Source organism: Musa acuminata, chromosome BXJ3-5, assembly GCF_036884655.1.
Source record: "Musa acuminata AAA Group cultivar baxijiao chromosome BXJ3-5, Cavendish_Baxijiao_AAA, whole genome shotgun sequence".
NCBI classification, from domain to species: Eukaryota; Viridiplantae; Streptophyta; class Magnoliopsida; order Zingiberales; family Musaceae; genus Musa; species Musa acuminata.
In genome coordinates this window covers 9,930,865-9,947,474 of record NC_088353.1, presented here as the reverse complement: position 1 = coordinate 9,947,474, position 16,610 = coordinate 9,930,865, and the positions used below count along the sequence as shown (strand labels likewise).

General features: G+C 35.5%; 1 protein-coding gene across 1 annotated transcript; it reads right to left on the bottom strand.

Moving 5' to 3' along the window:
* Window positions 1–283: 283 nt before the first annotated feature.
* Window positions 284–10,954, bottom strand: LOC135638646 (vacuolar-sorting protein BRO1-like). Its single transcript, XM_065151862.1, has 8 exons — window positions 10,143–10,954; window positions 8,667–9,617; window positions 7,791–7,880; window positions 6,935–7,003; window positions 5,624–5,764; window positions 4,346–4,394; window positions 2,046–2,149; window positions 284–1,316 (listed from the first exon to the last, which is right to left on the bottom strand). Exons 1-8 carry the CDS (start codon window positions 10,803–10,805, stop codon window positions 537–539), a joined length of 2,847 nt encoding a protein of 948 aa, XP_065007934.1. The 5' UTR covers window positions 10,806–10,954; the 3' UTR covers window positions 284–536.
* Window positions 10,955–16,610: the final 5,656 nt, after the last annotated feature.

Below are 16,610 nucleotides of genomic sequence, written 5' to 3'. Positions count from 1 at the left end.
GGAACTGTTATTATTCTATTAGATTGATCGATAATTCAAAAATACACAGACGATTTACCACTATCATTACCACCATCGCCAACGTTACGACCAACAACAACAGCAAAAGCATAAAATGAATCCAATACCTAAACGGGACCGGTCATATATCAATAAAGGGAAGCTATTGTAGACCCTTTTTTATCCTTCTGCTGCTGCTGACTGAGGCATTCTGAACAAAGAGATTATAAACATCTGCAAATCAATACAAACTTACTGTATCCAATTCCTACTGTCAGCCAGATTTTGGTAAAAAGAAGGCAAAAGGCCACAATATTGGATTGCCTGCTAACTTGTGGTTGCCAAAATATTATTATTACATTACCACACATGGATGCCATATACAAGAGAAAATCATACCCACCTATCTTCCAGCTTACTTTTTACATTATTTGGTACCACAAAGAATATAAAATTGTTCTAAAGTGCATAATCTAGCACACCATCTCTTTACAACGAATTACAAGGACAATGTGAGATCTGGGGGGTTGCCTTCTTCATCGACTATGGTAGCTACCTTGCTGGGGTGGGGGATAAGGAGCTGGCACTGTGTATGGGGGAGGAGGATATGGGCCGGTTTGCTGTTGATATGCATTGTAGTATGCTCCATGCCATCCGGGATAAGCTGGTTGCCCGTAGTCATGGTTTGGTGCCTGTTGAGGATGCTGATATTGATCAACCGGGGCATAGTAAGGAGTCTGCTGAGGTGCAGCATAGGCAGGGTAAGGATGAGCATATCCAGGCCTTGGCTGCTCTGCAGGCAAGTGGTGGTAGGGTGGTTGAGGATGAGAGGGAGGTGGAGTGCTCTGTGGTTCAGGTTGTTGAGTAGTCCTCTGATGGTCGGGTTGCCCGGTGGAAGGGTATGGCTGCAAATATCCAGGCCTTGGCTGCTCTGCAGGTAAACGGTGGTAGGATGGCTGAGGATGAGGAGGAGGTGGAGTGCTCTGTGGTTCAGGTTGTTGAGTATTCCTCTGATGGTCAGGTTGCCCAGTGGAAGGGTATGGCTGCAAATATCCTGGCCCCGGCTGCTCCGCAGGTATATGCTGATAAGTTGGTGGAGGATGAGGAGGCGGTGTGGTCTGGGGTTCAGCTTGTTGAGCATCCGTCCTTGAATGGTTGAGTTGCCCACCAGAAGGGTAGTTGTAGCCTGTTTTCCCATCAGTTGCAAAGTTGAGTCCAGCTATCTGCCTCTGCACGTCCTCGACCATCTCTCTGCACTGAATGCTTCTGGTCATGATGAAATCACTGCATTGCTGCTTTACATTTGTAAGTGCATCCTGTTTGTAAAACAGATTGGAAATTTAGTTCAGTTATATTCCTGCAAATGCAAGTAACATGCTAAACATAGTCAAGCAGCTATCAGCAGCATCGAGTAAAACGAGAGGATCATCGACCAGGACATATCAAACAATCATTCATTGCTCCAATCACTTCTGGTCCCAAAAATTTCATAATATAGTAATTTGACAAACATGCCCAGCAGCCATTTGGACTACAACTAGTGTGGTCATATGTCAAAATGGTAGTCCAAGACATCATACGTAGACCATATAACCTGATTTGCAACCGTTTCTCTGCTATGCCCAACTGAGCCATAACAGGGATTTTCCTGCTATCCTGATGCATGATATGCAGCAGTCTCAGAGAAGGCTGCCGGTGATAGAGTTGTTGGATTCAAACATGGGTCTGCTGGTGATGAACGTTGGTGGTCAGTCTTGATGACAGTAGCAGTTATGGTTGGATGGTTGAAGAAGGCATATAGTGCAAGCAGAGAAATTCATGGAGGCAATGACTGGGGCATGTGAATGATATAAGAGAAGGCCATGGAGTCAGGGGACATGAGATGAAATCAAGAGTATGCATATATGAAGGGATTTGAGATGTGGCTGCACCACAGACTGTGACCTGGATGATGAAATCAAACTGGACTGGTCGACGCTTAGAAAAAAGAATGGTGAGAACAACGTTTAAAATATTCATACAAACAAATTGCAGGTCTTGTATACCTGAAGAGTAACATAAAACTTCAAACCCTCGTTGATGTTCTCCTTAATTTCCCGATATTTTGCCACAGCAGCAGCTATCTGTTTGTAACTCTTCTCACGGGCAACTGGCAATAAAATTTTGAGGAACTAAGGCAAATAAATTCAAATACAATAAAAGGTGTACAAATTCTGGAAGCATACTAATGAAAAAAAGAAAAGTTATTTAATATTGACTGGAAACAGAGAACTAAATTCTTATTCCCACAGTTCAAATATCAAATCAAAAAGCCATATCCTTTTATCCAAGTGATTGAGGTACAATTTAATGACTGAAGCTTATGGTAATATCAAATTTCACTTAAATGCAGGATTAGCTCAAATATGTCAAAAATCTGACTGAAAGTCTTGGATCACATGTATTCAGCTGGTGGACGATAAATTTTTTTGCTTTTGGTCTCAGTTGATCATATTTTTGTTCGTATGACTTTGTTGTTGTTGTTGTACTCAATTTAGTAAGGACAAAAGAAGATTTTAGACCATGACCTTAACATTACAAAGACAATGCAGTTTATGTCAAGATAATGATCATAAGCATAAAATAAAAGATAAATCATTCAATACAGATTAATAATTAACTAAATATCAACTTCACAACACAAAAAACTTCATTGTTTGATCTTTGTACAATTTAGCTGATAAACATTTGCTAGTAATAATGTTTACAGTCCACATAACATAAGCAGATCAAGACTGACATAAATACTGCTCAATTAAAAAAAAAGAACATATGGAAGAACTTAGAAATTTTTACTATTAAAACTTAAATGAGCAAAAAAAATTGATGTCATAAGTCAATCAAATGAGTTAAAAAGCAAAGCTATGAATGAAGTAAAATAAGTATAATTAACTTGCTGGTTTCAAATATCAGGCAGTACGGTGAGCATCAACATGGTTTAATACTGGTCAGTATTATTATTATTATTATTTGGGTGATACCACATAATATGAGTCAGTAAACATCCCGATGTTACATATTGATCAGGTCCATATTCTAAACCTTGATTATCTTTATTAAAAAAGCCAAGGCAACACCATTGTTGGAACTTCATATAGCCATGAATTGGATCATTGTCCAAACGACAAAATTATAGAGAAAAAAGAACAAAAACGGCATACGGTCTCTAACTCGCACCCTATAAAACTAATCTTTGATTAATTTGCATAAAAGAGAATGAAGACCTTGGTGCATTGTCAAAATGAACTTCTTGGAACATACGGCAATCCAATTACAGCCCTATGATACCCTTGCAATATACAACACAATAATCCCTATGTTCAATCCTGTGATATTGCTTCATCCTTCTCAGTATAAATCTCATTAACTTCCATACATTTTGCTCAAAGTCAGCATATCAATATCAGTCCATACATTTTGCTCGTTAGATTTTCTTCTGCCAGATCAAAATTCTTTTAGCACAAAAATCTCCAATATAACAACAATCGAGAATTAAATCATTAATATATCATTTTTGGGTGATGCATACCAAAGCTGTTGCACTTTAACCAGAGCTGCAAATTATGCAACTCCTATGTACAGTAGAAGAGTGCTAGCAACTCATCTACATCCACTTTAACGGACAAAAAATTCTTAAGGATAGCAGGTTAAAGATACCCACTATCAGAAGTTGTCGACAATTATCCTAACTTGTGGCTAGTTTGGCAATTTAATTCCTTATCTTGCATAAGCACATAATTTATTCAAATTTTCAAAAAGTACTGCCAATCATAACACAGCATTAAGTTCCAACAACACATTAGTTTGAAACATGTAACATATATCTAGTTACAGAATATGAAGCAAGAAGAACAGTTTAAAAACCTTTACAAATTACAACCATAGTAACAATGCTCATTTTTCCATGTTCAACTATTAAGATTAATAAAAAAAGTGAATACAGTTACCGAAAATTCTGTAAAAATATAGCACATACACCATCAAAAGCAATACAGATAATTTTGTTTATATTTGTGATGCCCCAAGAATTTAGACTCTTAAGGATAAGCATGAACAAGATAATGAATAACCACAGAACAATAATGTGCATTAAACCGTGAGCAGAACCAGAGAAAACAATACCCACATGAAAGATACAAAGATACACTATTACTGCAGTTCAAGAATTCAAGCAGTCCTGTACTAAGAAGTCTTAAAGAGAGTCAAAAAGAGGTGATGGATAAAATTCATTCAAAAACTAACTAAAGAAAAGAAAGGATTCATGGATTCCTGTATCTAGATCAGCTTAAAGGAGGTGGACCAGAACCTTTGAAGTCTTCCAGATTGAACATAGCAGCAAAGTCATCATTTTTTGACTGCAGGTGAACACAAGAAAGAATATAAAATCTTAAGCAACATCGTTGTTAGTGCATTGCTGGAGTTAAAATCAACACAAATGAAGAACATGGATCATAAACAATATCAAGGCATGATCATCATAGTGAACCACAAGAAATGTATACTACATTCAAGCAATGCCATGTTACATAAGAGACAAAATATAGAAATATGCAACAAGAATAAAATGAATTATCATTCAGAGTGAAATAAAGGAAAAAAACTATAAATTAATACAGAAGTCATATACTCAGCTTCTTGATTCCAGCTTATGGTCCCTATCCCTTTGGGAAAAGCTGCAATTTATCACCGGACCTAAGAGGAGCAGAAATTTGCAGTGTGGCAGTCCTTGAGCTGATGGGTTTGCCTTAATTTACAGGTCAGTTGTCTGGCCATATTAGAAATAATATCACTAAAGACTCTGACTTAATATGGATGCCAGAAAAGTACAAAGTGCCTGCACTATCAATTCAAACTCCCACTAGTAATATTTGTGAAATCTAGATTATCTTTTGTCCTAGAGAGCTGAGAAAAAGGACAATTAAGATAAAGTAAAATGGATAACAGGTATATCATAGGCATAGACCTTCAGTTAAATTTCATTGTTCTTATTATGACATCAAAATAAGGCTTAGAGTCAACATCCCCACACACCAAAAAACCCCTCATAATGAAAGTACTTAGGCAATCTTTTGTGGGATATTATCCATAGTCTTTGAGTTGGTTCTTGACAAACATAATATCAAAATATCAACAATTTGTGAAATCTCAGTGAATTTTTGGTCCAGTGAGGGGCATAGGGTATCATGAAACCATAGAAATGGTTTGGTAGGCTTATGACATCCGTAGAAATCCACATTGCTCGTGGTGGATCCTAGTTATCCAAAGAGCCCTACCAAAATAAATAAATAATAGAGAGATCATGAGTTATGGGCTTTGCATCAAGACAAGTGATACTTGTTAAAGACTTTAAATCTTTAATCAACATATTAAAATATTTAATGACCAACATGCTTAATGCCTTAATCATTAGCCTATTCACTGCAAAGCATCAACTTAAACATTGTTAATCAACTCAAATCACACTCTATCTAATGATAATGATTGTAGTGATTGTGAAACCTTAAACAATTGAAAGATAGTAAATTAAAAACTGTCACATAATGTTGAATCTTTGTTACTGAAGAGGAAGAAGACAATAGCTTACTTGAAGTTGAAGCAATACTTGCTCCTGTGCCTCAATATTTTGTGCAATTTCTTCACATATTTGGTCATACTTAGCAATTTCTTTCTTGAAAAGATCCTCTTGTGATCCAGTGCTTGCCATCAGCTTTGGCAGTATATCATCCTGCAACAGAAGTGACATTGGCTAAATGAACAAATACTGTACTTGTTAAAATGTGAGAAATTAAGAAGCATTTACTGGGACCAAATGTCTCAAAGCTTTTATCATCAGAAAATAGCCATTTGATTTCATAATCCATCTCTAAAGTTACGTACTACTTCATTAATATCTTTAAAAGCATAAGTCTTCTCCAAAGAAACCATAAAAGAATAAACATACAAAAAGATATATCACAACAGTGTATTAAAAATAGCAGCAATCTAGAACCTTTGTGAGAATGACCTTGAAGTTGCACAACCACTTACTAGTTCCCAATAACACTGGCCTTCCTAAAACCATAATAGGACATAACTTGCACCATTCCTAATGGAAAAGAAAAAAAAATCAACTACATGTGACTTTTAGTATAAAATTTTTTGTAGATGTCATTTAGATATAATTTAGATCTAAAACTCAATCACTCATTAGCGACGATTAAATTTTAACGTACCTGTCACCAAGTCAAAGAATGGCCCTGTGGTTTGTTACACACTACACATCGTGACTTACCATGCCACGGCTCATCCAGGAAAGAATGAGCAATGCAAACAAATGCATGCATGCACATGCACTAGGTGATATGCACTGGTATCTGTGGTAAAGAGTTACATGCCTACTGTGGCCCTTTACCAGAATCATGTGCGTAATGAACAATAAACCTGCATGGTAAGATAATTCATTTCCCGGGGAACAACCAACAGAAAGTGACAAACTGGCAGCTTTAACCAATTTAAGGGGCAAAATCTGCCTAAGAAAATTCAAAACAGCATCGATCTCCTTGGTCAATCTTATCTAGTTGAAACAGCTGATTCTTCAAAGTTTTTTGCAAAATAATTTCTTCAAACTTGAAATTTGTTTGGTTTAGTTCATATTAAATTTGTTAATAGAAACTTCATCTCAAGTGTTTGAGTCAAAGCTTACTCCTATTAGTCCATGTGTCACAGGATCACGATTGGATAACCCAAGTTAGTTATGTGAAAATAACCATAAAAATAAATACTGCATAAAGATTAAAAAGTAAAAGTACTCATACTGGATATAATCTTAAGATGAGCATGACACAAGAATATAATGAAGGAGACATAAGAAACAAATGTTAGGAAGTAGGGTAATGTCTCTGAGAACAGCCCTCACCTTCCTCTTCATCTCTTTTAGCATATCTTCAAGGCCTGCCCTTTGTTCTCCTAAATTCTCCAATTGCCTCTGATTGCACAAGTAGGTGTCAGGAGAATGATACTAAGGCATGGAACAACAAAGGAAGTTCAAAAGACACCATAAGAAATAGAAGTCTCAAATATCGTTTTTTTACTTCTGCTGACACTGGTAGCCTAAAAAATTTGTTTTTTCCCCAAAAACAAGAAGTAGAATAATATCTCATGAGAGTTTCAAGATAGATGCTAAATGAGATATTGATCTAATGCTGGTTACTTAAAATAAGCTAACACAAAAGTATAACTAAAGGAACATTCAGAAGGTGTTAAATTAGACAATTATGATTTAACATCAAAACGGAATTAACTGGAGTTAGTGAGTTACCAATTATCATGGACTAGCAAGTAAAGCATGCATCTGATGTGATCAAACAACTTCAGAATTCACAGCCAGATCCAATATATTATCCAGTTAACTGAAATGTGCAATTGTTACTGGTAACAGATCTAAGTGTCAACTATATAAATGAGAGTCCTACTCTTATCGACAATTACCAGAAATTTATTACTAGGCACTAGCCCCAAGGTTCCCAAGTCAAATGAACAAAAGCCTCCAAAGAACACATTGAGCTCCATGAGTTTCAAGAAAATTAAACTAAAAACTAAAAGGAAAAGCTACAGATGCATTATGAAATTCAAACATATGAAGCCAAACAAAATTGAGGCTGTGCATCTCACATATCAAAGTCAAGCAGAACTGACTTCTTGCAGTTCAGAGACAAATAGAGTAAAACTGCAATATTTCCTTTTTCCAGAATACAACAAAATTCAGTACATACCAAGCTCTGTTTGAGAGCTCCCACTATAGCATCTTCATTTCCATCTAAAGACATGATAGGCCTTGCAAGACTTGGAAGGGCTGATTCAATCTGCAAAATATTGTAAGAAATGAGAAGTTTACAACTGTTGAACTAGTTAGATCCCAGATTTCTTGAGAGACCTTATCAATTTATATGAAGAAACCATAATTAGATTTCATGAATATAATTTATAATGAAAGAGATAGGAAAAAAGATAGAACAGAGTTTTCTGTGTTAATTCCTGTATAACTTCATATCAAGGATAGCATATATTGGATGCCATGAGTCTCTACACTAACAAAGCACCATCAGAAAAATACACATGTGAGCTATAAGATGTGTGAGTTGGCACATGGACTTTTCCGACTAGCATGCATGATGCGTCAAGTTAGCATTTTACCAGGGCAAGGGTATGCCACAAAACTAAAAAACTTGCTTTAATTTGTATATGTGTTCCTTCAAAGGCACCTTATGTATGTACCTCTCCACATACAAACATAGATTTGCATATAATCCCAGACTGTTGTACATGTATATATACAAGAATAATATGAAATAAAGAGAATATTCAATTATTAGTACAATTTCAGGAATATAGCAATCAAATAAATCATTATACTACATATTTTGTTTAATCTTATATTTTGTTAGCAAGCTTATGTAAGGAGGAAACAAGTCAACAGAGGATACACTTTCTTATCATATGCTGTCGGTCGCTATAAAAATTAATAGGAATCAGTAATGATGCAAGGGAATACCAAGAAAGTATGAATGGGACAATATAGTAACCATTCTACTTGCAGCTAGTTGGTTGAACATAATAGACAGGTATATGCCCGTTGACAGCATGCATACCGGTCTAGAATCAAGGATTGCCATGAGCTCCCCATTGCCTCTTACTTCCCTATCAATCCTTGAATCACTATCAGCTGCTTGCTTCAGATTTGCAGCAAACCTGTTTAATCTATCCTGTAGGTTTTTTGTTAAGGTGCTTGACTGTGGTCTAGTCCACCTTGTTCCAAACTGGTTTCGGAATTGTGCATCTGCATTTGCTTCCTTCTGCAGTAGCTCTTCTGCCTGGACCAACAGCTCCTGATTGACCCTCCTCAAGTCCCTGAGCTGCTGTATCTCAGTTTCCAGTCCAGATGGTCCACCACTGATTTGTGCTGCCTCTACATCCTCTGTGAGATCCAAAGGCAAACTTAAGTTACCTTCCAACGCCAGGATAGAATCTGGCAGGTCCATCTCCTTGAGTTTAACCCTTGTTATCTCACTCCCTTGTTGTAGCTTGTCCAGCTGGGTCCGGATAATGTTGTCGACCATATCAGTGTACTTGGACAGAGCCTTTGTGCTACTGTCAGGGACAAGGTTTGAGAAAAACTTCTCCTTGCTAGCATTTAAAACTTCTCCCAGAGGAATGGGCTTTGCTAGAGATGCTGCAGGAAGAGCTGCCAAAGAACTAGCTGCTGGAATCCGCATGAGATAGACCCGATCATTCTCCTTCACAGATCTCTCTAGGTTATGATTCATATTGGTCTCTAGTTTGTTAGCAGCATCAAGTAGAGGTTGAGCTACACCCTTGGCAGATTTTTTTGCATCGACAAGAGCACTTATCCCAATCCTGAGCCTAGCTATTTCCTCTGCAATTTCTTCTTTCTCATGAAGCTCCAAAGAGTATCTATAGCAAGCCTCGGCATAAAATTGGGCTGCCTTCAGTTGCACATGAGAGATCCATGTCCGATCAAAATGTTGGTTGAGTGGAGAAGCATTTAGCGCTGCATATGCTTCCTCATAGTAGACTCCAACCTACAACATACACCAAATGCCATGAGGTTTGTGAAGCATGCTCAAGATGTTGTCAGTTTGCATCACGACTATGAATTCTTAAACATGTTAGACAAGCAAGAATCTAAGGATAAGAAAATAAACAACATATGCAACAGTATCTTGGAGTTAACAGGAAAAAACATTAAAGTACAATAAGTAACAGATCATGAACATGACAGCATCAACTAATGATTTGTAACAGCAGAGTTCTAAATAAAACTGCAAACGGAAGTTTAGGATCTTGGAATGCAAGATGGAAGACTCAAATAACAACGTCCTTATCACTACGTCCTTCAATGCCATAATTAAAACAATGATTCTCATCAAATATGCTCTATCAAGGAAGATATATATAAATTGCATATGCCATATAGTATCATAATTGCCCATAGTTAAGATTAGCAGAAAACAAAAAGGAACTTCCTGGAAATGACAAGAATTTTATGTGCAACGAAACATCAACATAATATATAAAAGAAATCTACGAGAGAGTTCAAGATATACCTGACGAGCAACCTTGGAGCAAAGCCCGGGGGGCTTCGCATCCCCGATAACCTTCTCAAAGAAGCACTCCTGAGACTGCGCCAGCATCAGCTTCTCCAGCATCACGGCACACTCGACCGACAAATCGACCGTGGCCCCCGCAGCCACTGCCTTCGGCGCCGCATGATCCTTCAGGAACGCGAATGCCCCCGCGGCACTCTGGAACCCGTTGCAGGCCTGCTTGAGCCCCGCGGCAGAGGTGGGATCGGCGGCGAGGGCGATCTGGCTGTAGACAGCGCCGAGGTTGAATAGCACGGCGGCCTTCTCGAGGTGGATAGAGGGCAGCGCGGCCTTCTTGTTGGACCGGAAGGCGTCGAACCAGGTGAAGGTGAGGGAGTGGACGTGGGATCGGTCGGGGGAGATGGGGAACCGGGGTTCGACGGCGGCGATGGCGCGGAAGTACGAGATGAGGAGGTCCCGGCGGAGGTCCAGGGAGGAGGGGGAGGGCTTCTCGAGGTTGAGACGAAGCTGTCGGATGGTCTGGAGGTCGTCATCGGCGACCTGAGCGTCGTGTTCGGAGAAAGTGTAAGCGATGTAGTTGCGGAGAGGGCGGTAGAGATCGACAGCGGTCGTCTTCTTCTCGTGCACCGCCAGCATTACGTTCACCGCGGCGGCGTACGACATCGGACCAGCGCCGCTCCGCGGCCCTTATCGGATCGCCACCCGCCGGTGGGTATTGGGTGGGATCTGGAGCGGGAGAGGAATAGGGATTTCAGGCAGCAGTAATAGGGAGAGGAAGCAGAGAGGGGAACAAGGCCTTCACAAATACGTCAATGATTAACAAGTATTGTGGTTGGAAACTTGAACAACGCTTTATTTAAGAATATGTTAATTAATACTGGGCGAATTCTCGGGAAAATAAGGGTGTTTTTTTTCAAAACTTCGCCCATTAATATGTGAGTTTAACTTAAAATAAAGGTTCGATAAAAATTGAAATGTGAGTTTAACTTGAAAACATACGAAAGCGTGAGAAGGTAAAATAACTTTTTAGACTCTTTCTCTTTTTCATGGGTTTAAAAGATAACCTTTTACGAGTCTCTTTTTCTTAGACCTCACTTCTTTATTTAGATGAACTTCTAAATACTAGGAAGAAGTTATCCTAAATCCTAAGAGAATTTACCAATTTTTCTCAAGTATTTTTTCTCATTTTTTAACTCAATTTTTTGCTCAATTCCTACTACTCCATGTACGAATAGCTAGGATATTTATAGACCCCAAATGACTTCAAAATTAGAGCCAAAAAAAGTTTCATCCCATATTTTTTTGAGTCCTAATGGTACCATCACTTGTGCTGGACAGTACCACCACTTGCAACACTAACACTGGGTGGTACCATCACCCAGTCTGATAATGTTATCGCTTGGGAGATTGTGTCCAGGTGGTACTACCGCCTGACACTATCTCAGAGATCGATTCTGGGCAATTCTATCGCCCAGACTAGCGATACCACCGCATGACATAGTCTTGGGGACTGTACCACCGACGATTCCACCAGTTTGGGTCACTGTTTGGACCTTTCACTTGGCGCAACACAACCCAAACTTGGGCCCATTTGGTCCCTAATTGAGGTAGCCTAATTCCAACCCAATTACGCTAAAACATACTTCAATCTAGATAATTATTACAAAGCTAAATTAAATATTGTCTGGCATGTCATTGGTTCATTGATACCTCGTTCGATTCTTTAGTGCATCGTTCTCTCTTATGACCTATTGCCAAATCGGTCAATTGACCTCCGCAACTCTGATTTCCTTGGTATAATTTTTGCTCTTCTTGGCTCGATGCCCGAACCCATGGCCCGAAGCCTTCTGTCGATACGTCGACCAATTCTTCGGCTCGACGTCCAATCTTCTAACATGTTCCACTCTGGCTCAATATGATTATTCTTGCTTTAATTATTTCTCCTTGATCGAAGTTTTCTGTGTCACTCAAAAAGTAGATCAGATCATAAACACTATCGTTTGATTTCATTATCAAAATATCAGATTCAACACTTTTGGTGATTGCACTTGTAGGCTACAAACTTGTATCTCATCCAGCTGCATAGCCTATCCTCACTAGCTTTAACTCCTTCCTCTCTTGTTTTGTCGGTGCTAATTTCCCTCCTACAATAGGTTTTGTGACCTCTCTAACATCACTAATCCAGACTTCCTCTTAGACATCTCCTCTACGATCTCTAATAAGCCTTTACCTAATGTCCCCCCCTCCTTCCCACCCCCTAAAATTGAATTTGTAATACTTAACTATTGTAATACTGTAATACCTAAATATTTAGGTGATTTAAGACGTAGATCAATTAAATTTAGGCCACTCCAATTGAATTTATATAGTAGTGTAAATCATATAGGGTTACATGATGATTCCATGGTCCTCTGTTAGATGTAAGACAACCACCCTCATGGCCTGTGTTTCAAAGAAGCTTAAAACCATAGCTAGTGTAACACTATCTAGTGACAATGGTACCACTTATACTTAGTGCTCTATTGACCTACGATGATAGTATTGCCCTATTCCAAGTGATAGTACCGTTTAGAACTATAGAACATTTTTTTTAAAAAATAACTTCTAAAATCATATAAAAATAAAAATAAAATAGAAAAAATAATACTAAATATATTAGAATTTTTTAATAATTATTATAGAAAGTTTTGATAGGATTGGAGTAAAATTACTACTCGGTTTATACGTATGTTATACTCAATTATAAATTCAATATAGAAACCTCCTATTTCGATAATTAATAACTATAAAATAAAAAAATAATACTAAACATATTAAGATTATATTATCATAGTTTTGAATAAGTTTATATCTGTTTGGAGATAATTATCTTATTTACATTTGAGTTACACTCGGGTTATACTTGTAAATTCAAGGTAGAAATCTTCTATTTCATTAGTTAATGACCCAAAAATAGTTACAAATTAAAAAAAATGATCGTAAACATGTTATAATAGTTTTGGAGTTGTTTGGATAGGTTTGGGCATAATTTTCTTTTTTACATTGGAGTTCCACTTGGGTTACATCACTATAGATTAATGTGGACTACATGCATTATAGACTTATTTTTTATGTAGGTCCATGTTCAAATCATTCATTTCATTGATAATATGCTTTTAGGATATCTTTATCAAACATAATTTTAAGGCATATTGCTTAACTAGAATATAAGGGTATTGAATTCTCGGATATATTTTATAACATGTCTATGTTTGAATTTCTCTTTGTTTTTATCTCTTAATCTTTGGATATAATATCTCCTATTTATAATATTTATTTTTATATATAAACAGAACGATGCCTTTGACTTCAGGAAAAAAAGCATATAAAGTGGTTACTATATATATATATATATATATATATATATATATATATATATATATATATATATATATATATATATATATCATAACTTAAAGATTTATATCAATTAATATTGTTATATGAAATTAATTAAATTTTTTTCAAGTGCAACATCAAAGATGCTTGAATCACCTATTCCTTTAACCCTACTACATCACCCCTTTCGGTGTCACCCCCTCATTCACCATCTTGTGCTTCCTCAACTACTAATAAACCCCCTCCATAATACATAGTTAATAGTCATTATTACATCCATTACTTTAGGTGTTTTATTTGTGAATTGAGTGGTAAGAACCGAGAGTATATGATATACATTTGTCTTAAGCTATATTATCTTCGTGTTTTTATGAGAATATTTTTGTCATATAGTAGATATTCCTAACGTTCCTATATGTTGATATATTTGTATAGTATTTTGAAATATTGGATAGAAGGATCTACTTTTACATTTAGTTGTATCCTAATTAAGTTTAGCTCGAGCGATGTTGCTTTGATTTTAGGGGTTTCCAATCGTGGGTAAGTCATAGATGTTGAAACAATGACTTCAAATTATATGCTTAAAAAATACTTTAGAGATCAACTTTCTAGTAGATAAAATATAGAAGATTTGATATGTATATTGGTTTCTAGTGATATGATACGGACATTGTCAATTTTTGTTAGTCGTACATTTTATACATATTTATTTGTATTTTTCTTTTATCAAATCAACTATCCTTCAATCCCAATGTTACTAACGTACATGGACGATTTGGATTCATTGACTAACTATAATTGGATGATGATTGTTCATTCTTATATCTCCGTAAAGATTTTAACTATTGGTACTCGAATAAAAAAGTTAAAACTTGAGAGTAGCACCAACATGATTAGATACCTTAGAGGGTGTATACCGGTATTAATGGTAGGATAAATTATATATATATATATATATATAATATTAATTTTAATTCTTAATGTTGTTTTTTTTTTGCAAGTATGGCTATGCTAGCATGTCGATATGTTTATGTCATCTCATTATTTTAATCATCGACTTTGAAGATGGGGTCGAGTGAGCCTCAGTAATTGGAATATTATTGACTTAAAGTTGACTTAAAGTTGAAATCAATAACCGACGATGTAGTGAGTATTTATTTATAAAAATTCATTCATTTGGAGAAATAAATATGTTTTATAAATTTATATATGCTTATTATGCAAGTATATAAATACTCACTCTGACTCCTTTCGAGTCTTGTCTATTATCGTATAATAATAAAACACTATAATACTGAGGTATAATAGTTTAGTATTTCTCATTTGTTTATTTAAATATATTATCTTATTTACTATATTAATTTATTTGTAGGACACATTTGGGATAAGAATATGTCAATTGTAAAAACAACAAAGATGAAACTTCTTTATCTTTTGACTCTAAGCTTCGAGGACTATCATAATGATCATTCTATAGTATATTTTATCACACTTATCATCCAAAAGGATTGATAACGGGCTACTTTGTCGAAACTTCATAAGCTATATAGGTTTAAGATATATGGTGCCTTAAAACACAACCTATATGTCTTTAGAAAGAGAAAGTTGCCTAAAGGATTTTGGGACATTAGAGATAAGCAAGAAAAAATCTATATTTTGGAAACTTGTAAGGACAAGGTCAATGATTCTTTAGCTGTATGAGAGATGGAAAAAGAGAAATTTACAAATGTGATCAAAATTTGATTATATTTATAGCATAATTAATTTGATTGTCTTGACTAATATTTTTCATCTTGTAAAATTTATAAGAAGATGAGTAATGATAAAGAAGAGGCTACTATTTTAGCTTTGAAATTGAATAATTTATGTAAGTCTTACAAATAATTGATTGTTGAATTAGGTTGCTATAATTGATTGAATTATCATTTTTTATTTGTAATATTAGTTGTTCTACTTTTTTAGAAAGACAACACATTGATGTGTGAATACATATCTTTTTGGTCTTTATTGGATATGAGAGAATTTATTGATGGAGAGGTTATAGATGCCTATTAGTCTATTATTTATCATAATGTTCTACAATCTGAATAGAAATTTTAGTCATCATTGTTAGTGTGGAGTGATCTTGAGGTAAATTGGTATAACTAATTATATATTGTTCCATCCCATATTTTACTTTATGATGGATTGACTAATATTTTTACTGATTTTTGATTGTAAAGAGCATATAGTTCATTTGGGATGACATTAGAACATATTTAGATTAATAGTAAGTGTTCTATATTGTTCCAATCTGAATATGCATTTTCAGATTGGTATAACTAATTATATATTTTTCCAATCTGAATATGCATTTTCATTACAACTCTCTCCCTATAAAATGACATTAGAACATATTAAGATTAATAGTAAGTGTTCTAATTTGTCTTGTTATGCTATCATAATATTTATCTCATATTAAATATTTATTTATTGAAAGATAGATACAAAAATTTAAGAAAACATCACTTGTTGATTTAGACAGTCTCCATCCTTACATTGCAAAAAAAATTATTAGTAACAAATGAAAGACAAAGATGTAAAATATCCTCAATAAGGTAGATCATAAATTACTCATGGCATTCACATCACTCAAGTTGTGTAATTATTATACTAATTGATATTCTTGTTTTGCAACAATGATAGTATGATATTTGTGATGAAGTACATGGATCACTTGCTAACGGACAAATGGAGATGCAATTATTTAGGTCTAAATTGCCGAGAAAGTAACTTTTGCTTTTTGAAATATGTAAGTTAACAATATTTGCTTAATTTGAGTTATTCAAGAAATCAACTTTTGCTTTTTGAAATATGCAAGTTAGTAATATTTGCTTTTCTTTTGAGATGAGCAAGCTAGCATGTTTTTGAATCTTCTTGAATTGTGCAAGCTAATAAATCTTTCTCTTTTGCGATGTGTATATTAGTAATTCTTTCTCTCCCTTTGTTATTAGCAAAATGAAGGGAATAACAATACAATGGTGTAATTTATTTCCCTTTATATCAATTTATAAATTATGACAAAGATAAAGTATCATTCTTATTGCAATA